Source organism: Fringilla coelebs (assembly GCF_963513975.1).
Source record: "Fringilla coelebs genome assembly, chromosome: 8".
NCBI lineage: Eukaryota > Metazoa > Chordata > Aves > Passeriformes > Fringillidae > Fringilla > Fringilla coelebs.
Genome location: NC_140066.1, coordinates 18,673,259 through 18,697,603, shown reverse-complemented (window position 1 = coordinate 18,697,603; position 24,345 = coordinate 18,673,259). Strand labels below are relative to the sequence as shown.

Genomic DNA, 24,345 nt, shown 5'->3' with positions numbered 1-24,345 from the left:
GAGCTTTGAGAGTTACACCAAATAACTCTCCTTTGGTAAAAGCTGTGTTAAGAGTTACTTGGGCGCCTGCTCCCACCAGGTCTGTAACAGTGAGGTGGGAAAGCTGCTTTTGGTCTCAATGAGATTGCATTACAATCCATATGGGTAATATTATAGTGCCAGTTCTTGGGAGCCATAGGTCCTGTGCTGGCTGAGGGTGTATTTATCCCAGCTGTATTCTGTGACATCTGGCACAACATGAGGAGCTTTATGGAGGCAGACACGACTGATTTAGTGGATATACCCTGGGTCTTGGGACAGCTCATCAGGATGGAACTCCAGGTAGTGTTGAGAATTCACTGATGTCCTCAGTCAGGTATTTCAGGTAGGGAGAAGCAAGGAAGCCAGTCAGAAGCATCTGGTAAATCTGTAAATACAGTGAACAATATTTTTTTTTTAATATTGGATCCATACTGACATATATCTGTGAAGAATTCTGCCTGTAATTTCCAGTGGAAGAAACTCCAGAAAAACCCAGCCATACACACCACGAAGTGCACCCCTATGGCTTGGGGATTGCCTCTCTTTTTTGGTGCCCTGCCAGTCTGGAGTTGGATGCATTCAGTCTTAGTTAGCTGTCTAACACTAGGATTGAAGTATTGGTTGTGTGAAAATACCAGGCTTTAATCCTGTGACCCTGTAGTGAGCTGAATGGCAGCTCCTGTCTCTAAAGTCAGCCTGGCTGAACCAAAATGACTTTAAGTCTGCTTCACTTTGCTTCCCAATAGAAAGATCTGTAGGAGAAAATCTGGAAGAAGACAACAACCTTTCTCCTTATGCAGTGTGTTACTGCAATGACTTTATTGGGGCATGATTTTTCTTTTCCATTCTGCCAGGCAAAGTCTGTGAGGATTTAATCCTGCAGGCAACAACCATCAGATGGAAAAAATTTTCTGGTGAAATTATTGGTATAATATATGTGCTGCCAATTAGAAAAAGAAGAAACTTGATGTTTTCTTGCAGTTTTTCTCTGCCTGAGTTTGACTGCAGTCCTTCATGTTAAGTCCATAGGATAAGCAAGATCAGGGCAGTGCCACTAAACCTTAGAGGCCCCAAAAAGCTGGCATAATGAAAGGGAAAAGCAGCATGTGTGGGAGGGAGACCAGCCATCATCCTCCTTAGGATTGGCTGACCGTGCCAGAGCTACATTAGGACTTCCTTGTATCTGGGGATGCTTAAATGAGGAAATCTCTCCAAGCTGGGGGAGCAGGACATTTGCTGGCTGCAGAGGCGGCTGCCTAGAGTCTGCAATCTTGCTCTGTCTGAATCTGGTGCTTTATGAGTTGTGCAGGCCTGAGCTTGTTTGGAGGCACAGTGGAAGACTTTAAAATATCATAATGAAGCAGCAACAATTCTTTTGTACGCAACTAAGTGCATTCTGCATGAGGTAAGGCAGTGTATATTGCAGGTGGCACACCCACCTCTCCCGTGGCATGCAGTAAGAGCAAGTCACTTGTGATAGCAAAGTTCTTGGTTTTACCTTTAAACAATGTAAAAAGCCTTTAAGCCAGACGTAATGGATTGTTGAGTAGTTCTCACTTGCTTTGGTCGCTTCGTTTGCTTAGGTTGTCCCAGTGCACAAAGAACTTGTTTCTGTCCCATCCCAAACTGTGGAGGACAGGCCCTGTTAGGGATTTGGTTGCTTGGCCATCAAGTCTTGTAGTGACATACTTGTGCTTGAGAATGTAAATAACGCCCTTTCATCCTGCCTTGCTGTTAACATCCAGCTGTTGTTTGTAATCATATTGAATTGCACTTGATGAGAAGAAAGGATGACTGACCTCTAGTGTTTCCTAATTATAACAATGCCTGGTAGCATCATTATGATTGTTTATTAATGCAACAAATGGAAACCCCTTTAAACTAAGGAGCTACACTTAGCATAAATATCTGCTGCTTGATAAGACAAGTCTGAACTGCCGAGCTGTCTGTGCTGTAATTTACCAAATATGAAACAACAACTTGGTTATTTTTGACTGTGAGATTGACAAAAGTGTTTTCTTATTTTTTTCCTATTTGGGATGTTTGCTAAAAGTTGTTTGGATTTTGAGGAAAAATGAGCTTTACAGACTTGGGAAAATGCTTCCTTTTTCTACAGCACAGATCACGCCAGCAGTAATGTGTTGCTAAAGTCTTGGCTGGTTTTCTTGGGTTGTAACTGTTATGTTGGGGAGTTTGGCTTAACTACATTTTCCTCAGTCCTCATCTTCCCCTCAAACTTCTGTATAGTCCCTCTTTCTCTCCTTGGGCCCACAACAATACTACCTTTCATATCAATTTTACTTTGTCTCCTGTTTTCCCAAGACCATCCAAGTCACCAGCAACTTTGGTAGAAACATCAGTAAAATGTGCCCAGTCTCTCACTTGTATTCCATTTTGCAGCTGCCTCTCTATCAGCTTGGTAAGCCTTGCTCCAGAGGTGAATGTTACTGTTGGGGAAGAGCACCACCTCTGATTAGGTGGGAATTTGCTGCCCTGTCCAATATCCTTCCTGATCTTGTTTTTTAGGTCTGTGTGCCCCTTCTCAGCTTGCTATTGAAAAGGCAGTGGGTGTGGGAAGTGTCAGGAGGGAAACAGGTTGATCCTTGCTGATTTGCCAAAAGCTTTCAGAACAAAAGCATTTCAGGAGCTGCTATTTAAGGTCACCTTCTATAACTTTGAGACAACTAGAGGGAGTTGCTGATCTCCACGTATGTTGTGCTTTTTTCACAATGTGCTGCATTTAATGCAATCAAATAGCATTTGATAAACACATTATTTGCCCCCCTTCTCCCCCCCCCAAATGATTTCCTTGCCAATGATTTGAATGAATTTAGCACTCAGGAATTACAAGTACTAGTGAGAACAAATATTTTTTGCCTTAGGGTCTGATTGCACCCCTGTGCTTCTTTTCCTGCCTGAGGTAGTCCCAGCTGAAGATCATTAGGATGGACCTGGCCCTGTGGGAACTCCTGCAGCTTCTCTCTCCATGCTTTGTGTCCACTGCCATTCTGAGTGCTGGTTTTGCACAGTGTGTGGGAGGGGAAGAGTGGCTAAACAACATTGATGTGGTTGGAAAATCAGACTGCTGGCAAAAAATTAACACACATGTTCTATTACCTACCTTAAAGATATCTGAAAAGTTGGTATTGAGTGACTTTTCAACCACTGTTGAGCTCTGTTTCGTCTAGGTAAGAATATCTACCTACTGCAGTCAGACTTGAGTTCATTGTTAGACGTAGAACCTGATGCAGGTCAGCTGAGTTGCTGTCTGAACAAAAGTATCAGTTTTGTTCCTTTGATGGCATTGATTTCTGTGTGTGTATTTAAAAGTGATTATCTGTCTTCCTCCTTTTCTGACTTCCCTCACTTATAACTTGACCACATCATCTACATGACACCTCTCATAATCTCCAGCTGCCTGTAAGCAATAATTTTTTATTGTTCTCAAAATGTAATCTGCTGGTATTTTGCCTTGCATCTTTCTTTGTTGTGGTTTTATTGCAGCAGTGCTATGGTTTGCTTACAACCAGGTATAATTGATTGGAATGTTCCAAGGCAAATTTTTATTCTATTTCAGACATACCTATGTTATTTGAACCAGGTTTTATTTGTTTGTACTTTGTCTGATATTTTTCTGCCGGCTTTGACTTCTGTCAGGAAAAAAGAAATATTCAGGAAAACCAATTCTCCTTCCTTTAGTCCAAGAAAAAAATTCTTCATGAAACACAAGGCAAAGCTAAGGGGTAATGATTATTTGACATAAAACATGTACAGTTAACGGGAAGAAAAAGCCATGGCAGCTTGTCATTTGCAGTCTATTTATGCATGTAACTAAATCTGATTTATTTGGGGCTTGAGCCAAGGAAGTAAACCGTAAGATTCCCACTGACCTAGGATTTTTATTTGTGTGTTCAGGGATTGAGAATTTCATTACTTTTGTCTGGGCTTGCAGGCCAAATTCAATATAAACTGTGAATTTGTATGAGATGTAGTAGAACTGAATCTTCTAATCTCAAATGTAGAAATGAATTGACTCCTGTGAGCTATTAACAGCTCAAGAGTTGTATATCCCTGGTCCTGTCTGTCATTTGCACCTTTTTAAGTGTTGTATCATGGCTGGGATTGTGTGCCCTGCTTTGCTCCCTGTACCAGCATGCTTAGAGTGGCTCTTCTTGCCCTGATGCTGCTCAGAGTGACCCTGGAGGTTTTCTGGATCTGAAGTGGTTGAATGCAGTGTGAGCACGGCTTCTGAATTTCACTTTGTGCCCTGTTGTTGGTGAGGGACTTGGCAAGAGCTATAGCATGGCACCAGGTGGATAGGGTTTGTGAATGAGATGGATGACTGTAGGATCAAAGGGCACGGTTTTGTTTGAGACATGATTTCATAGAAATCTGTCATATTGCTGCAGACTTTATCCATAGGGCAAAAACAAGCTATGAAATTAATGGGTTTGATCATGAAATTTTTGGATTCAAGTACTTTGGGTCCTGTACTCAGATGCTGGCCTAGGATTAATGCCCATTTTGCAGCCACTTCTCTGCATCTTCCCCTCCCCATTCCAGCCCTTGTCTTGTCCATTATTGTTACAAGGACTCTGAAGCAAGGACTGTCTCAGAATGGCTGTCTCTGCCCGTGTTTCTAATTGCCTCTGGAGCAGATGATGGAAACTAGTCCTTCCTTGCCTGGATGAATCATCCAGTCAAGCTGCCTTCCCTGCATGGAAGATGCATTGTTTGGTAGAGGAGGATTCTTGTCACTTTGAATGCTCTGGTGGCTCAGAAGGGAGCAGAGGGGTGGATGAACACTCCGGCATGCGTGTCTGAAACCACAACAAACTCAGTGCCCCAGGGTTTGCTTTTATTGCGGAGCCATTATTAGCCATGTGCAAGAATTCTGTTGTACAATGTGGCTGTGACCACAAAGAGCCCTGCAAATAACAACAGTGTCACATTTGTGAGCAATGGACCATGTACAGGGCCACCATTAGATCAAGGGGGCAGAGACTTATAGGGACCTACAAACTTAGGAGGTCTTGTTTGACACCATATTCAGACTAAACCCAGCATCAGTAATAATGTTTCTTTTACTTGCTCCGGGATGTCTGGAATTGCTGCCTTCAGCTAAAATCTGTAATGGAGGCAAATGGGCATGGGGTGTGTGTGGAGCAGGACAAGGGGCAGCTCTGTGCTTTCAAGGGGTTTCACTCTGTCACTTTCAGCAGGGATGAAAGGCTCTGGGTCCTGCTGCCTTCTCTGTGTACATATGGTAATAAAAATATTTACCCTTTGGGTAGTGTTGGGGTTTTAACTTTCACTGCAAAGCCAGGTGACTGCTGTGTATTGCACTGGTGGATCCCTACGGGCTCCTGAGAGTGAATTCAGCAGTGGCTGTGGAACACACGTGCTCTAGGACAGACAGACTGGCCCTCCTGCTGTCTGCCTGCTGAAGTGGCTGGGCTGAGAGTAGCACCCCTTATGCCAGGGTTGTGCTGCTTCACTTCTCAGGGCTCCAGCTTCCACTGCTGCTGGGAGTCTGTTGGGAAAGAAGACAAAGTTTCCAAACTATCTTGGCTCTTTGTCTTCACAAACATCAGTGAAATACTTCAGATTGGGTAGGCACAATTCTAACATGCTCAGGGTTTTTATGCTGACACAGAGCTCTGCTAAACCAGAAGGAATCACTCCAAAGTTGGCAGGAGTGGAATCAAGCCCTGGAATCACATCACTTCCTTCCACCCCCAGAAATACTCACTGACCTCCTCTTTTCCCCTCCCATCCAGCAGTAGCAATATAAAACTAAGGAAAACAGCAGCAGCAGCTGCTCCTCCGAGCCCAGTCCTCATGTGGCCCAGAGGACATTTTTTCCTGTGTTGTGGTTTGCTGACTTTTCTCTTTGTCTTGTGTGTAATGGGAACAGAGCTCACGGAGCAGGGAGCATGCTCAAGGCAAATGGCTTCGGTGGGGTTTTTTCTTAACTTCACTTGGGCTGAATTCTGGTCCCAATTGGGGAAATTTTGCTACTTCTCTGCTCCCACTCCAGGTTTACCCCAGTGAAAGCAGCAGCAGAAGCAGACTCTGAGATGCTTTCTGGAACATTCCAGCTGCCCACAGCAGCTGTTTGTTGCTGTGTACTTTCCTTCACCATGAGAATTATGTCACCTCTGAGAGCTAAAGCCTCACCACCCTGCTTTGGCAGTGGAAGGTGCACAGAGAGCTGGTCAGCTATGGTCACTGTCCACAGAGCTGCTGTGATGCCCCACTGCTTTGCAGAGAGCATGAGGCTGGCTGGGCTTCCTCAGCAGGGAAGGGGCAGGCAGGAAGGGCAGGACCCAGCAGGGTGGTTGATGTGAAGAGCTGAACCAGGTAGCTGATGGCTGAAAGCAGGAAATCTCAGTGTGAGCCTTCAACACAGTGCAGACCAGCCACAGTGGTGGTGTGCAGGACCAACTGGTACAAACCTCCACCAGGATGCATAAGATTCCCTGTCTGTGTCACTTCCCCATCCATGGCTTGTCCCAGATGCTGATGAGTGTGTGTCACCCCCCAGTGCTTTTTGTGCACTGTGATGGTCTTTGATAGGCTTCATTTCTTCTCCTGCTCTGGTCCAGCCACCAAGGGCAACAGTTTCGTTTATGCTGATAGTAACAGTGATTCTGCAGTGTGGAAGATAAGGTTCCAAAGACAGTGAAATGGCTCAGGATTTTCAGTAGTGTGGGGCAGTTCTGTTTGTCAGTGGTGGAACTCATATTTGATGACATTTGACAACTTAATATATAATTTAGCAAAAATAATTCATTGTTGTAATTTTTTGCTTAATCTGCCTTTAAAATCTGCCCTTGCTGGTGGTATGAGGTCAGGCCTCTGGGGCAACAGACAAAACTTTTAGTACAGACCCATGAAGCCTCCAAAGTATATATATGTGTGTGTGTGTGTGTATATATATATATATATATATATATATATATATATATATATATATATATATATATACACACACACGCACACATACACATGCACACAGGAAATGGCAAAAGTCCTTTACAAACAAGGATATTTAGAGGGAAGCTTGGGTAAGAGGGAGGGGAAATCAGGAAATCAGGGTCTTCTCTAAGCCAGGCCACTCGCCCTGGTGTTCACAAGGGCTTTGACACGACTGGCATTGATGGCATTTTGGCACCACTTGCGCTGGGAGGTGACACCTGGGCTTGGAGGAGTGTGGAAAAATGATTAAATGCTGACCACTTCACTGGTACTCCCTCTGTGGTATTTTGAAACTAACATTTTCTTGCTGGTATTTTTGTCTTGCCTTGACTTTTCCCTGTTGATAGATCGGACACTTCTGACACTTCCCAGCCAGTAAGCAACATGTGGGTGCAGAATTCCTCTTGGGGCGAAGGGCACCCACTGCTGTGCTGAAGTAACTCTGCTCTGCAGGGCTGTAGCTCTGAGATGTAGAGCTGGGCACTCTGAGAGCCCAGCATGCTTCCTGTGAGGACTGATCCAGGACACAGACCTCCCTAGCTTTTCAGGGATGGGCACCTACTGATATATCACAGTCAATTCTCTTGCTGGCTGCACCCTTTCCAAGAAAAAAAAAATAAAAAGAGAGAAGGGAGAAAAAAGAATGAATTCTGGCAGTCCTAAGAAGGTACTGGAAACGTTGGTTTGTTGCAGTTTGAAAGAAAATTTGCTGCTACTTTTTTCTGGATTGCATCAGTGCCTCTGCAGCTGGCAGTACAAATTTGATAGGTCATGTAAAATAGGTCAGTTTTTTCTAAGTAAGAAACTATGGTTATTCTGTGAGGGGAATTGACTTCATAGAAAATTTCAGGAGTTGAATTGAAATCAGATGGCAAGCTGAGAATGAAAGTAAGTGTCAGCTTTGGGGGGTGGGGGGGGGAGGGGGAAGAATTTTAAAGAAGTTTGGGAGCTGTAGATGCATCTTGGATAGATTCAAGCAATCCTTGACTTCATCATGTTTAGATATTTAGTGTGGGACTTTAATAAAATTCCTGGAGAGCTATAGGTGTTGATAGGGTTAATTTGGTAATAGTGCCAGCACTATTGGTGCTGTTCACAAATAATAAAGCTGTTGTTGTGTAGCACATAAAAACTGGGGACTGCAGAGGATCCAGAGCTGTGATTTGACAAGTCCCCAGTGTTTCGTTGCCCTCCCTTGCTGCCTGGAAATTTCTTCATTCTTTGCTAACCAGTTTGTTCTGTGAATGAATCACCAGTTCTCCAGAAGAGCAGCATGAAAGCACAGGGTTACACAAGCCAATTTATTCTAGCTTATGTACTTCAGGAGGCTCCCTTGGTCCTGTCCCTTTATCCATCCCTTCTCCACTCCAGCAGCAGTGCTGCAGGGCAGGCAGTGCCATCCTGCTCTGCACACCTGGGCTTCTGTGCCTGACATACAAGGGCAGGAGGAACTGGCATAAGATCACTTGGAAAGCCCATAGTAGAACTGGGAATTGTAAAATGGAATTTTTTTTCTCATGTTTACGCAGAAAAATGCCTGTCAGCAGTTAGAGGAATCCTGCTGCTTTTCAGTACATGAATTTCAGAACTTTTTTTTTAGTTCTGCATGTAAACGCCTGTAAATTCGTGTGTGTGCCATTGTTTCATTTATCTTTCTTTTTATCTGCCTGAGAGAGCTGAGAGATGAGTTCAGAAAGCAAGGAAAGCAAGTGGGTCATTCTTTCATAAGCAGGGAGGGCTTTAAAAACCACTGATTTTCATGCTTTGTAGCCTTTTTAATGTGTTGAAAGTGTATGGTATAGAACAACATGGTAGAAATGGATAATTTACTGTAGAGTTGCTGTGTGCAAGGCTCTGTTTGAGGTCTCAGTCCCATCAGACTGTGGGGGTCCCTGCTTAGACCTGACAGAAAAAAGCCAGGGAGTGCCAGTAATTAATGTAGTTTTATGTAATGGAAGAGGCAGCATGGACGTGCAAGTCTTCTGCATGTAACCAAGTTATCCGAGTTTTCACAAGAAATCCATTATGGAGCCAGGGCTTAACTGCCCAGAACATTATTCCAGCAAATTAGGCAAGAGTGCTGCTTTCTCTTTTGAAACAAACAGTAATTCATGGAAAAAATTCTCCCATGCTTTCTGGGAGAAGAGAAGGTTGGTCAAGACTTTCTGTGTGGTGCAAGGGCAGAGCTGTGCTCTAGGAAAGCAAATAATCTGATAGCAGATAATGAAGTAAAATAAATCAATTAAACTAAAAGAAAATATTGATATTTTATGCTATAAAAGGAACAAAAGCAAATGGAAGGATTACTGAGTTTGTTTCAAAATTTTATGGTAAACCATTTCAGACCTCTTACTGCTTGTCTTGGAGTCAGTGGGTTTTGTCATCATGGCTCTTATTACAGCTTTCAACACAGCTCTATGTAATTTGTGTCCCTAACCACCTCTGGAGTAGGCCAGGCTTAAAATTCAAAGTTCAACAAGGAATTTCACTGCAAAGAAAGCTTCATGTAATCAGTTATGTTTTGTATGCAGATCTGGAAGTGTCAAAAATCATTGGACTGAGATTTACTCCTTTGTGGAAAGCCTGGCTGAGAAATTCATAAGGTAAAGTTTTTTTAAAATGATACTTTAATTTCCTGTACGTGATTTATTTCTTTGTTTAGTGCTTATTAGCAGATGAATTTCTGCTGGGTGTGACGTGGATCTGCCTGTTCTTCTCTTTCAGTCCAATGCTGCGGATGTCCTTCATTGTCTTCTCTTCACGGGGCACTACCATCATGAAACTCACAGAGAACAGGCAAGTTCCTCCCACTGCCCTGCTCAGAAACTCCCTCCATCCCTGCTCTCACACAGCTCGTGGCCCCACACCCGGAGTTTGGAGGTCTGTCTTGGTCCTCGTGTGGCAGCAGCTGAGATCCTCTCCTCCATTCCCAGCTGGAGCAAGGTTTAGGCAGCCTTGGGGTGTCCCATTTCCATTTTCTTTTCAGCTTTGCGGGAGGAAGGCAGCACTGGGCTGTTTGTTCTTTGCTGTGGTATTTCAGGGAGAAATTGCATTTCCAGTTGAGGATCCAGGTACATACTTGCTATCCCCAGCTACCCAAATAAGGACAGCTTTTGTGGAAGAGATTTCAGACCCTGAACTGGTGAGCAAAGGAATGTGTGAGAGATCCCCAGTGCCCTTGGAAGGGACTCAGAGCCCTGACCTTTACACCAGGTTGTCCCCAGTGCTGGAGCAGGACCTCAGCAGGCTGTGGCACCCCTCTCCTGGACTGCCTGCAAACAGCACCCATGCCAGAGGTGGTTTGCAAAGCCAAGTGACAGTCTTTGTAAGAAAAAAGAGGAGCAAAATTCTGGTTGCCACATTCATGACCAAACATTCTTTCTTTAAAAAATAAGTGAATAAAAACCCCCAAACCACCACTGAAAACAGCCCCAACACAAAAAATCCCCACCCCCCCTACCAAAAGATGATTTTTTAATTTAATTTTCTCTACATATACAAATCCCTCTCATCTGGGTGTTTCTAAGTATTTTCTTTCATTTTGGCTTAAATCCTTCACTTTTGCTGCTGCTGTCTGTGTGAGAGGGCCTCAATAGTGCAGGGCACCCTCTAAATAATGGGAACTCTGGAGCAGGAAGAACAACTGCTCCCTCAGCTTTGTACTCCAGGGACTCATCCTGAGCCAGATACCCTGCAGGGCTCTTGCATTTTTGCTGGCTTCCCTGAGTTTTGTTTCAGGTCTCCATTGTGTATCTTGGTGGCATAGTTCAAACTTGCTTACTTTTCTCTGGGTGAATTTGCTCTTTGCAAGGTGGAAGGTTCAATATGTTGAAAATGGTATTAGAGTGTTCTCTGTCCTAAAATCCCATTCTCTGTATGGATCACAGTGTGCCTTTTCAGCTAATTTTATACTTCAAAAGAGTAAAAATGTGCTTTTTGCACTAAGGACATCCCCAATCCAAGCTCCTGATTTTTACCTTCATCCCATATAGCCTCCTGTATTCTCTGTCATTGTGGTTGTGCCACCTAAAATACCCAGTTGCAAAATGGAGTTTAGAAAGGTTCTCACTATTTTCTTAAAGGCTGCCCTGTGGCATCTGGAGCTGATGTTTGAACTGCCTATGTCTCATCTGTTGAATATTTTTCCTTGTGTTCTTTTAATATAATGAAAACCCTTGTCGAGGATCAGGGTCTTTTGGTGGTCAGTGATCAATTAAATCATTAACATCCCTGGACAGTCTTTTTGGTTTATAGGTATTTGGGGAGTAAGAAGCTATGCAACAGAGGTCATGGCATGCAAGTGCTTCTGTTTCCAGGATAATCTATGCCCCAGAAAGGTTGATGAGTCCCTGGTCTAGGATAGGAAATTCTCCTCATTCCCATCCTGTTCTCTTATCTTTTGGCCTCTGTCTTTAAAATGGAAAAAACCTAATCCAGACTGTCCTGATGACTGATTCAATACAGAGTTTTATTTGTCCCAATTTTGGGACAGGGTCATAAGCTTTTCAACTATGTTTTGTCCTGTAGTTTGTTAAAGTTTAATATCTGGCATCGACTTTAATTGGTCGAGAACATATGAGAATGAGGGAGCAGGGGCAGAATTCCATCTTTAAAATATGTTACCCTAATGCTGTACCCTGTGTCTGGTTTTGTGCCCCCATGATAAGTTGTGGACTTTGAAAAAAATCTTGGTTCAGCCGGTGTTCCAGCTGATGTGTATGCACTCTGTGCAATTGATTGACAGGCTGCATAATCTAGCTGTGGTACAGGAATATCTCAACAAAAGAAAAAAAAACTTCTAATGATATGTTCTCCTGGGATTTTTGTTTTGTTTATTTGTGTTTGGTTTCTTTTCAATCCAAAGGGAAGCCATAAGACGAGGTCTCGACATTCTTAAGGAAGAATTGCCTGGAGGAGACACGTTCATGCATGAAGGATTTAAAAGGGTACACATCACAGTACCTACTTGCTTTGTTTTACACCTAGAAACTTTGTGTATTTCCTGCTGGGATTCTTATGAGCTAACCATGTTCTACCCTTCGTTGCAGGCAAATGAGCAGATTTACCATGAGACCTATGGAGGTATGTGCTGTGCAGTGTTCATGTTGATGTCTGCATTGACCAGACAGGATTATGGTTCTTTTTGTGACCTGCAGTGAACCCACTGACAGAAGTACTGGAGAAGGAGGGGTGTTATGCAACACCACATTCCATTTTGACTGCAGCCCTACTCCTAAACGCGTGATTCATGGTTTATTGAGATCAGAGAGGACCAGTATGATCCCAGATCTGACCACTGCAGAATGCAGACCAAACCATAGCAGCCAGAGCTGCCCATCTTGCACCCAGCAGACAGGAATTTCCCCATTTTCCTGATCCTTTCTACCGAGGCACTCGGCCCTCTCTGCTTTGTGGTCCCACATGCTTGTTCTCATTAGTGCAGGTGTGAATGAGAGTTTTGCATCAGTGTGAATGATTTGTGTTCAGATTCTGAGTTGCTAAAATGTGCCTTTTTACTAAATTTTGAGAGGAAGGTGTATTTGTGGGTTTTGTTTGTGTCAAAAGAAGACCTAGCTAGTTAACAAGACTTGCTTAGTTCATATCCTGGTGTGAGGTTGTTCTCATTTGTGGGCTCATGGTCTCTTAGGAAGATGGAGGAACAGGTCCGTGCCTTTTTATTAAAATAGGCTGTGAGTGTAGGAGCAGCAGCTCTACACAGTATTGCAGCATTTCTGCCAGTAAAATCAGGAGCCCTGAAGTGTCCAACTGAAAACAATTCTCCTTCATAGCATATAGCTAAGAACTAATCAAGTATTCTGTAAATTGAATTAGGAAGGAAAAAGAGTAGATGAGATCTGGATTTAGAAGCTAAACTACCTGGGAAGAAACAAGCATTGAAAAGAAAACAAAAATAAGATCTCCAGTTTTTTTCACCATCTTTCAAGGATTGTGGGCACAAAAAAAAAAAAAAAAATCCAAGCTATTTTTTCCCCCAAGTTGCAGGTCATTTTTTTTAAGATTTATGTCTGTGTCTGACATGGTATGGGAAGGACTGTGTGGCATAAGAAACCTGTCAGAACGAATCAGTCTGTAATTTCAGACAGTATGGAGGAAGACACTTGAAATTGTAACATACCATTTTGAAAAGATAACAAATACTTGCCTGAAAGTAACATGTATGTGTATTTGTTACTTTGCTTAAGAACTGTGGACTCAGAATGGTTGGTTGAACCATAGTTTGAATGTTAATTTGGTTCAATTGTGTTAACAGCTTGCATTTTTCTAGGTAGCATTGTATTCTATACTGCATTACATATATACATCTCTGCAGTCTGTGCAACCTTTTCACTTAAGTTTAGATGGGATATGAAATGTTGTATCAGAATACATGATTTTTTCCCTTATGAACCTGATCTTAAGGTTTCCACATGCTCAGAATTCCTGTGAATTTCACTGGAAGTTCTGGTTGCTGTAGACCTGTAGGACTGACCTCCCTGTAGAAGCCCATTCCATGCCATGTTCAGTGGGGGTGCTCTTTCAGAGCCTGCTGGAGGGAAAGGTAGGATGGCAGCAAAGATGCTTTTGCAGAAGTACCAGTCTGTGGGCAATGTTTATGTAGAGACAAGTTTGTCAAGAGAAGAGGGGAAACCTCTCCTTCTCTGCAAACCCATTTTGTCAGTTCTCCACGTGTCTGCAATCTTGGGAGCTGCTCTGTTTTATTCAGAACAGAAAAGCTGCTGTGTGGACCCTGTTAGAGCAGCACTCCCCCTGCAGTGATGCTTGTGGTGTGAAGGTGCTCAGGGTTTGGCTCGTTGCAAGCCTTGCATCTGGCCTTCAGCTGGTGTCTCACCAAGTCCATGCAGACCAGGCTGGGAGTCTGGCTTAGGGGTTTGTATTTATTTGTCAGTAGAAAGGATTGCCTCACTCCAGAGGGTTTTTCCATTGCTGAATCTTGTGCCATGTGTGTGCAATCTGTTGTTGACTGTCCTCCGCGCAGGAGTTCGGACCGCCAGTGTGATCATTGCCCTGACGGACGGCGAGCTGCAAGACGCTCAGTTTTATTATGCAGAGCAAGAAGTAAGTCACTTCTGTCTTTATCCAAACTAATTTATGTCATGTAAACCTCCAACACCTGAACCCATTTGCTGCTGACTCCACTGATTATATGGCTTTGCACTTAATGGCACTTCCTGGGTTTTTTAGGCCAACAGAGCCAGAAGCCTTGGAGCTATTGTTTATTGTGTTGGAGTGAAAGATTTCAATGAAACTCAGGTAACTTGCTTGTCTTCTCTTGTGTTTTTCTGTTATACTACTGCACAAGGAACAGCATCAGATGGAGGCATTTATTTAATCACTTGGGGCATAAATCATTTTGTGTCACTGTGATGTCTTTTAGCAAGTATGAAAGGGCCCAGTTTTGTTCCCTGTAATTTTGTTTTCCTCATGATTTATGATTGTCTTTCTTTGCAGCTGTCAACGATTGCTGACAGCATCGATCATGTTTTTCCAGTTAAAGGAGGCTTTTATGCCCTAAGAGGAACCATTGATTCAGTAAGTTGGATGCTCTGAAACACAGTAAAGGGTGCCCTTCCCTGCATTAATAAAGCATGGATGAAAATGGTTACCAAAAAATGCCCTTATCTAAATCTTTTAGATCCTGAAGAAGTCTTGCATTGAGATCCTGGCAGCTGAACCATCCAGTGTTTGTGCAGGAGGTAAGTTTCCACAAGAACAGTGTGTTTAGGCAAATGAATAACACTGATGAAATGTCAGTAACTACCTAATGTGGTACTGGACCTGAAGCCTGTGGATGTGTTAGAGCATCCTCTCAGGCCATGGCTAAAGCCCTGCATGTTCCTTCTCATCTTGAGAAAAGCATTCTGACAACAAACACGTAGCTGCTGTGGCTGAGGACCAGCTTGGAGAGCTGACAGAGGCAACAAAACTGAGCAACTGAGGATACCATTTTTTTAAAAAATCAGAAAGAGAGAGAGAGACAAGAAAAGCAATGTAAAGCCAGACTGACAGAGGTATTTCAGGGCCTAAAAGCAATATCTCACAAATTTCTGGAAAGACTGCATTCCTGGCATCTGCTAGGACTTGTCAGCAGTTAGAACAAGACTTTGCAAAACATCTACAGAAATTTAGGTTTATTGAACCAAATGTAATTTGCTGCATAGGCCAAGATACTTCCTGTGTTTTCCAAAATGCTAATGCTTTACTTATTCGAAAGAACCATTATTCTTTATGGTAAACATGAAGGGTACCCAGGGGAGTTGTTGATAATTTCATGCCTTTCATGTCTAGTATTTTTAACTTGGATTTGTTCTGGTTTGTGTTAGCAATTCTCTTGTTGAATTTTTTTCTACTTTAGAGGCTATTGCAGCAGAGTAAGAGTGACACCATAAGTTTGCTGGAAGGTACAGTGTTTCAGCATGGTTATTTAGCTCTAGTGTTAGTGTCTTGTGTTCATTTCCTTATACTCTGTAAAAAGGAGCACATAAAAAATGGCAATGATGCATGAAAGCTGACCTTGAAAACAGATAAAACATGAAACTCAAGAAAAATTTAGTATCGCAGAAGAGAAATTGTTCACTCTTCATTTCCACATGTCAATCACAATGTGATCTTACCCTGAATATTTCAACTTAACATGAAGCATTGTTGTGTCTCTTGACTTATTCCTAAGCACATTATTGTGGACTAGATGTAAAATCTCATCTGTAGAAAATTTAAAGCAATGATTTTACTTTTAAAAATGTTGTGGAGTTGAGTAGAAAACAGTTTTAAAGCTTTGACATTTAAAGCTTTTTATTTCATAATGATACTTTCATATTTTAGCTTAGTTATTGCGTACCTGACAATTTTTTGTGCAAGGCTTATTACACGCCGTCCTGTTCAACAAAAATGCCTTTGACTGCATAAAAATGTGAGTGTTCCAGTAGGAGGGATTTTAGTAGTGTTCTTGAAATTGTTTGGGACAGTGTTAAGAATAGGTGAAAGTTGAACTGGAAACCATGTTTTTCAAATGGAACATTAAAAATATTTTTATGGAGCATTTGAGAAAATAAATTCTCAAGAAAAAAATTCTTTCAACAAAATTAATATATTTCAGCAAAAAGAGTAAATTCTTTTTTACGAAGGATAATGTGTTCAAACCACTTCATATTTTGTGAGGGTTGCTAGGTAAAAAGTTTGACAAATGTGATTAAAATCCCACAAGTACACTTTAAAAATAGTTTGCCCTTAAAAAAAAACCCTCAAGCAATATTGTTACCTTACTTGGATCTGTAGAATTTTTCATTGTCTTTGTGGCTTTCAAACAAGACCAATATAAATTGGGGAGAATCAGTTTCTGGGTGGTGCTGCTGATTTGGCAAGGTATCAGTGCTTCTTTCTCTTGAGTGCTGAAGTTTGCTCTGTCCCTGCTCACCCAGCAAGGGCAGGCACATGGTGAAGCTTTTCTGCCCAATCTCCAGGTGCTTGAAGGTTTGCTGGTAGCAGCAGAGAGCTTGAAAAGGGGAGGAAGCCAAAGCTGCTGCTCCACATGGTGTGCACTCTTTGTATACCGTGGTATTTAAAGTATTGAGCACTAAACATCAGGCCTGCAATAGCATTTATCATTATCCCACAAGCCACAGCTGAAATTACCTCCTGCAAGAGGTTTTACAGCATGAGGCTGCAAATATTTACATTTGTGCTTAGATTTATTATCCTTTATTATCCCACTTACTTCAACATAACTAGAGGTCCATCTGTATAGCTGTGTGCACCACTGTCTCCTGGAAGGAATCTCCTGGGAATAAACAACTTTTTTCATGGTAGTGTGAATCCAGATCTTCAGTTCAGTTCACTGGAAAGTTAAGGTGCTACTCCATGTGCAAAGGGGTTTATTTTTTTAATGTGCTTCATCTGGACTTTACTTCATAGGCTTCACTCTTTTTTGCATTAATGTCAGAATTTTTATGCATTTTAAATTTAGTTAATTACTGATAATGTATTGTGTCAAGATCTATAGCCACTGAAAACCTGCATCAGCATATACATACACTTTCATGGTATATGTGCCCACTGGCTGAAAATTAGAACATACCATTTTCTAGAAATTCGCCATTCCTCCTCATTTAGGTTAGGAGTGTTTGTTTGTTTAAATACATAATAGAATTTTTCATTTCAAAATTATGATTGAAAAAATAATGGACCTTTGGAGAGAGTGCAATATATTATCACACTCTCCAGCAAAGATACTTGTCTATTTACAGCCTTGAAATGTGTGTCTGTGCACACTTTTTATATGAAACCTATCTGAGTGAGGTGATAATTGGTTTAGCCTTTATTTAGCATTGCTAGTAATTTTTACAATTTGCTATGAGATCGTGAGGGTTTTGTGTGGCTCAGTGGAAATAAGGGATGATCAGGGCTTAAAGCAGGGTCTGAGCCCCGCCTTGTAAGTGTTCTCATTGCTATTACTGTGTTGGTGATTGCTGGTGATCTTGGCTTCATTTTTGACTTGCCAGAGGTTTAGTGAAATGCTAATGGAACAATTTGTGTGTGTTGACAATTCCAGTCGGGACTCTGGCTTTCTGTGACGAAGCTATCTGGCAAATCCAGTTACAAACTGATCTCGTCATATGGTGACAGCCATCTGATGCTTAATGCTTTTTGACCCTGCAAATTCATTGTCCCCAATGTGGAGCAGTGTAGTTGGGTCCTTCCTGTTCCCTCTGATCTAAAGTGACCCAGACATGCAGCCTGTAAACAGGCTATCAGTGCAGAATCAGAGGTGCCTCATATCCCGTTTGACAGCATCATTGCTTTGATTATGCTCATGGTACGCAGACGTGATTGAAAGGTTTTGTTGGATGTGGCATCCTAGTGGCCACATCAAGTACCAGGTGTGGATGCAAGCAGTCAGCTCCTCATCAGAGGCAGAGAAGCGGAGCCGACAGCCCGGCCAGCGCACACCAGCTCCAACCTAGCATCTCGCTGCCAGCGCCGCCCGGTTCTTTCAGTGCTGACCTTTTTCCCTTCGCTGTCTTGTCAAAAGCTGCAATCCATGATCTGACAGTAACTAAGGAGGAAAAGGACGCAGCCAGAGCCAGGGCGCAAAATTAAATGGAATTAGCCATTTCAACAGAGCATCGCCCAGAACGCGTTAATGCTGCAGAGCAACCGAGGGGGCAGGCTGCTGAACCGCGGCAGCAAACCCAGGACCAGCTGTTTACAATCCCCTTCAGCTTGTGTTACTGGACAGGTTACTACCCAATCACTTCTTCACAACTGACTGTGCAGAGCGGCAGTCACAGTGAAAAGAACGGCAGGAGAGGTAAATTGTCCTGACAAGACTAAACTTCTAGATGTGGCTTTTACCTTGGATGTCTTGTGTTGAAATTTTCTTACTTGTGGCATCTTTTTAAAGCCCCTGGAACAGCCACCAGTTAAGCTTTTGTGGTTGCTGCCTTTTAAGGCTATTAATTTATGAGAAGGGGAAGGAAAATTTAAGTGCAATTTTGTTTCAGTAAGCTTCTTTTAAAATATCAAATTGAGATGGGGAAAAATTATCATCTTGGCTGGGTGTTCGAGCCCCTGTGAAGTGGGCTGGTTACCAGCAAGTCTGCCAGAGTGTGGTCCCAGGCAGGTAGTTCTGGTGGGTGGGCAGAGGCCCAGTTGCCCTCAGGGCTGGTCATGACTCTCAGCTCTGCTGGCAAAAAAAGGGATGCTCATAATTGTCAGTATAGCAGCTGAGTTAGATGTGGAATGGCTCAAGGCACAAATCTGACTAAGAGGAACTCGAGATTCTTATTGGAGTAAGAAGCAGATGAATCTACCCTACATTACATTTTCATTTGTTAAAGAAATGCTCATTACTCCCAGTAAGAACCAGGATGTAAAACCCTTCCCATTAAAAAGCGGCCAAATTCTTGAGATCTCAAATTTTATAATTTTTCTTTAGCAAGGTACCTAAGCACATGTTTCATTTCAAAATGCACTCCAGTAGATACTTTCTTTTTCTCCTCCCAAAATACCTTCTTTGATTCCCATGTACCTTCTGGCTTTTGTGAGTTCAGAGCCCTGCTCTAGAGCAAGTTACCACGGTGAAAACCAGAATGTGGATTTCCAGTGCATGATTGTAATTTGTAAATGCCCCAGTCCAGTTCACCTGGACATGCATTAGATCTCAATACAGTGGTAATGGCAATGAGTGAGAGTGTTTTTGACAAGAACAAGCTGTTTGTACAGAAGAGTAAAGAATTCCACGCCCTTGTGCTGGCTTGCCTTGCAGTAGCTTGATAAAGAAGTGCAGGCAGGTGAGGCTGAATGTATTTCAGCCACCTTTGGGCCTCATCTAGTGTGATCCAATGAGTCCTTCCTCCAAAGCATACAAATGACATACATGGTAGTGTCTTGTATGGAATGTTGCTAAAAGCCAAATCTTGTTTCACTAAAAATCATGTACAGCTCCCCTCAATCCTACCAACGTTTTGTTCTCCTTTTTAGTCTGTACATCAAAGTATAAATGATAATGCATGTAGACCTGTTCATGATTTGCTCACTACTAATGGAGTACTATGTAATTTATTCATGTTTTTCAATGTGAAGCTTGAAGAATAATTATTCCTGTGTTGTGCTGTTATACCCCTTCCATTGGGCTGATCTCAAATGCTGCTCAGAGGCTGGTGTGAGAGCCCTGTGGAGGATTTGGTTAAAGTAGGAAATTCTCGTGTAAAAGTGCAACTTCAGTGCTTTCCCTTGCTGTGTGCCAGCAATCTCAGCTGGCTGCTGGTCTGCAGTGTCAAAGGGAGTTTCAAAAGTGTGCTGGGGACAGAACAAAGTTATAACGTGTCTCTCCACCTGCCTGCATTAAAGATCTTATCTCTGTGGTCAGTGTAGCAGCCACAATGGCTTTTTGTGTCCTAGAGGGAGTTTCCCTTGCTACTTCCCTTCGTGGTGCATCTTGTGCCTAGTTTGGAAATTCAGGCTCACCCTAGCAGAAAGGGGACTGTGGCTCTGTGTTGGGCTCCACCTGTGCACAGTAAAGGGAGGGAAGAACAGCAAACTGTTGTGTTGTTAGAGCTTTGAGTGACAAGAGCTTTAGGATTGGAGTTCTGTCTGTCAGCATCTTCCTGAACAGAGCTCTGCTGAAAGCCTGGTGCCATGTGCCATGAAGATTAGGAGGAAGGACTGGTACAGGTGGTTAGCAAAGGTGTCTGTCCCAAAAGCCATGGAGGAACCATGAGATGACATCAGTCAAGTCAGACTTAGTTTTGCTGTGGCACCTTTAAGGCATTGCAGTTGTGTGTTAGACTTGTGGGAGCTGACTTGAGATCAAGAGAAGACTCTGAAGCACTAATGCCACTGTAGCACTCTTGGATGTTGCTGCCGAATAGAGGGAGTGTCTATGGGGATGTTTTATTTCAGGCATAGGGCAGAGAACAGCAACTTGTTTTAATTCATGTCACTCTGAACAGAAAAGCTGTATTTGAGTTACTTCTCATCAATCAATCATAAATCTTCTATATTTTTGCTTACAGAATCCTTTCAAGTTGTGGTAAGAGGCAACGGCTTTTATCATGCCAGAAATATCGACCAGGTGCTCTGCAGCTTCAAGCTCAATGACAGCCTTACCATCAGTAAGTGTGCAGGCTGGAGGGTTGCAGTGGCCCCTGTGGCTGTGTCACCTCACAGGCATGGGCCAGTTCTCATCCATGTTAAGGGAGCCATTGCAGCAGATGTGAGAGGGAGCTGGGGGAGAGGTGTGCACTTAAGAGGCTTGAAATTCATCCTTGTTCAACCTGTGGGCATTGTGTGGTGATCACTTACAGGGGACATGCTGCTGTACAGTGACCTCAGCACTGTTGTAGTGATGCACGTGGGTGCTGCATGCAGCAGGAGAGGACTGGGGATCAGGTTTTAAGATGGAAACTTAAAATTGCTTCCTATTCCCTTATCCATCAGCAGTAAAAAGAAATTCTGCTGTCTTGATCCCCTGGTGGTGTTTTCAGAGTTTTTAATCACCTGTTCAGGTGACAATTGCCATAAAGCCCGGCCTCCCAGGCATGCTCTGCTCCTCTCTGACACCAGTTGCTGGTCCCATCACAGTGAAACCCTCTGTCATTGCTGTGCTGAACAGGGTCAGCTGTCTCAGCAGCCAGGCAAAGGACTGAATGGCCAAAAAAAGATGGAGTGTCCAGTTTCTCAGCAGTCCTCTCTCATTCCTGAGAAGCTCTGTGTGTCAGGCAGAGTGAAATATGGTGTGGGGAGAGGAGCTCTGCTCCTGTTTCATATATGCTGCCCTTGTGGCCTGAGCACAGTGGAGGCTTTCATATGCTGTTGTGGCCAGACTGGTGCCTTCCCAAGCATGAATTAGCTTCCAAGAGGGAGCACATGAATTGCTCCTTCATTTCCCATCTCAGTTGTCTGCGTTGATGCTGCAGTCAAACAGCTCTGGTGGTCTTGCATTTATTCCACTTACAGATATGCTTTAACCAGGATTTGGGTTTTTTTGGTTTATCAGTTAGACAGACTTTTTGCTTTTTCTTTCCTGACCCAAATCATTAACACCTTGACTGGGCTTCACACAGTGACTGCTCACCTGGGCCTGGAAATACACAGGAGGAAAACTACTCTGATCCCTTCCAAATCCATGCTGTTTTCCTTGGGTTAAGTCTGCAACAGATGTTGTGATGAGATGCTGATCTGTGCTGGCTTTTTTTCCCTCCCTAAAACATATCACAGTTTTCCATGCCCAGTTATCTCTGCATGGAAGGGAAATGGGTTCTGTCTTCAGGTGTTCTTGAAGTGGGTGAAGCATGAAGGAACAACTCTTACATCTGTTGTTGCTTGAGTTAATTTTTTTCCTACATAAGGAGTGAAGAAGCCTCAAAAGCATAGATAAGATGGCAGCCTTTATCAGCCCTTCATTCCCCTGGGTTTGACTCTTGCAGACCACTCTCTCTCCAGGCTGGCAGCACAGTTGTTTGCTGGCCACTCCGAGCTAAGCTCAGTCACTGGAGCAGTGTCTGCTCTTGTGCCTCAGCTTACACACTTCTGGTGGAGAGGCAGTGCAGGATGACTGCTGGGCCTCCTGTCTGTATTCATAGGACTTGGCTTTCTGAGTGTGGCTTTTGAAAGTGGCAGGATTACCACTGCTGAATCTTGGAGCAGTGGAATGCAGGGAGGCAGGAAGATGTGTGCCCTTGTGTTTGGCCCAGCCTGCACCAAACCCTTTTAAACGTGGGCTGTTTACAAATGCTGCTGCCACAGAGGAGAGATTGGGTCCAGGAGAAGCAGCTGGTGCTGATCCTCATGAGAACATCAGTCATGGCCCCTCTCTGCCTGTTTCCTGGAAATGACCAACCATCTCTTGGGTTTGGTTTTTTCCCCCCCCCCCAGTATTTTTCCATTTCAGCTCCACCCCATCCCTCTCCTTCCTTTTTCTTGGGCTCAGACAGTGTAGCCTTGGATTTTCTTCTTTGTATATTTGAACAGGGGTAGACAAAAATTGAACCCTAAACTTTCACGCCCTTAAGTAACTTCAGGGGTTGGACTATTCAGTGTGAGTAGAGGTTGCACGTAATTTTCAGATAGACAGGATGAATACTGCTTAAAGCTGCATTCCAAATGGCTGATCACTGCTGATCATTGCTGTCAGGAACAGAGATAAATGTCCAATTCTTAGCTGTGGTGTCTCTAGCCTGATAGCATCATATTGGCATCAACATGAATGGTTATTCTAGTACTTGGATTTGTAATCAGCACCACTGGGGAGTATTGGTACTTGCCAATATTGAGTTCATCTGTGGCTGTCGTTGGTGTCAGCACTTCCCAAGGGGGTGGCCTGTTTGATTTTTTCATCCCTGAGGGTTATCTCGATTTCCTTTCAGATGAAAAGCCGACTTTTGTTCATGATACGTACTTGCTTTGCCCTGCCCCAGTGATAGAAGATGCTGGACAGTGAGTATTGTGTTCCAGCACGTGTTGAGAGGGTGAAGTTCTGGGTGAAGATGTCATAAATTTGTGTGTGTGTCATCTTGCAGCCGTCTTCTTTGTGCCAAATCCTTTCCTAGTGTGAGCCAGCATGGCTCTATTCAGTGTGGGGTCTTCAGCACGGTTTAACCAAAGGTCTGATTGGACCATGGCCCCATGTCATAGAATCACAGAATGGTGATTCCTCCTCTCTTCCTGTATCTTCTTGTTTCAGACCAAAAGGTGATTAAATTCAAGACTTTTAATTTTAATGGAAAGGAGATGCTTGATTTGAATTCCTTTGCTGTTATTGTATATGTTGCTTCCTGTATTTCACTCTGCTGTGTCTAGTGTTGATATTTTTCAGCCTTTTTAATCCTGTAAACTTCTGGGAGACATGGCACAACGCCCTACCTTTTCCCTAGGTGATCTTGTGGGTGCTTAAATATTGTACTGGGGCTATGGGTGAATGCCTCCCTTGCCTTTTGTATTTGTAGGTGAAGGAAATTAATTTGGTGGGGTTTTGTGATTTATTTTTTTTTATTATTACTTTAATTTTTTTTCTCCCCTGGGCCCTTTCTCTGATATTGGAGAATGTCTAGGGAAGATTCTTCTTGAATTTCACTGGCATTTCAGTGTTTTTACCCTTCTTGATCTCAGTGCAGGTGTTCTGGATTTGCTTGGATACAAAAGATCACACTCTGATTCATTGATAGAAGGTTTTCTTTAAATAAATAAAAAAGTCTTAAAGCTTCTTGTGCCATGTACAGTAGTATTACTGTTGTCTGAGGCATTCTGTTATGACTCAGTGTCCTGGTGCCCTTTGCCCCAGGTGGGATGGGGTTTTTTTAATAAAGAGCATATGTCCCAGCTCAACTGAGGTAACATAAAAAGGTTGGCTCCTGGGTAAGCAGGGAGGCAAATGCAGGTAAGTGCCTGAGGCCATGAAAATGCCCTGACTCAACAGGACCCACTGTCCATGCATGCTCATAAAGCAATGGTTAAAACAGAGAGAGAATAAAGGTAACAATGGGTGTAACGATGACACTAAAAATAAACATATCTGTTTTGTGCTCTAGGGTGGTTTTCCTACAAGTCAGCATGAACAACGGGCTAACGTTCATCTCCAGCTCTGTCAGCATCACCAGCACACATTGTGTAAGTAATTCCAATGGGGCTTGACAGAGGAACCATGAGACCCTGGAAAGAAAGGGTTGTTCTCCAGGCAAAGCCTCCTTGAGTGAGCCTGACCTCTCTGCAGCTTCTGTGTCACTGCTGCTGACTGATCCCAGCAGCTCTTGGGAGAAAAACCAGGGCTACTTAAGGTCAAATTGTTGTTGATGGTGGATAGATCATCATAGATTTTCTGAGTAAAAA

At 43.1% G+C, this 24,345-nt stretch overlaps 1 protein-coding gene across 2 annotated transcripts in view; it reads left to right on the top strand.

Annotated features, from left to right (window-relative positions):
• Positions 1–24,345, top strand: part of ANTXRL (ANTXR like) — a 57,107-nt gene that overhangs the window by 2,180 nt on the left and 30,582 nt on the right. For both annotated transcript variants that reach the window (XR_014616357.1, XM_084210534.1), the window contains exons 2-12: positions 9,534–9,605; positions 9,727–9,798; positions 11,867–11,948; positions 12,051–12,084; positions 14,000–14,079; positions 14,206–14,274; positions 14,473–14,553; positions 14,657–14,717; positions 20,535–20,633; positions 22,887–22,956; positions 24,048–24,126. Coding sequence is in view for 1 of the 2 variants with exons in the window: in XM_084210534.1 (XP_084066660.1) it covers positions 9,534–9,605; positions 9,727–9,798; positions 11,867–11,948; positions 12,051–12,084; positions 14,000–14,079; positions 14,206–14,274; positions 14,473–14,553; positions 14,657–14,717; positions 20,535–20,633; positions 22,887–22,956; positions 24,048–24,126 (799 nt within the window). In the remaining variant the exon portion in view is untranslated. The remainder of the gene's footprint in view (positions 1–9,533; positions 9,606–9,726; positions 9,799–11,866; positions 11,949–12,050; positions 12,085–13,999; positions 14,080–14,205; positions 14,275–14,472; positions 14,554–14,656; positions 14,718–20,534; positions 20,634–22,886; positions 22,957–24,047; positions 24,127–24,345) is intronic.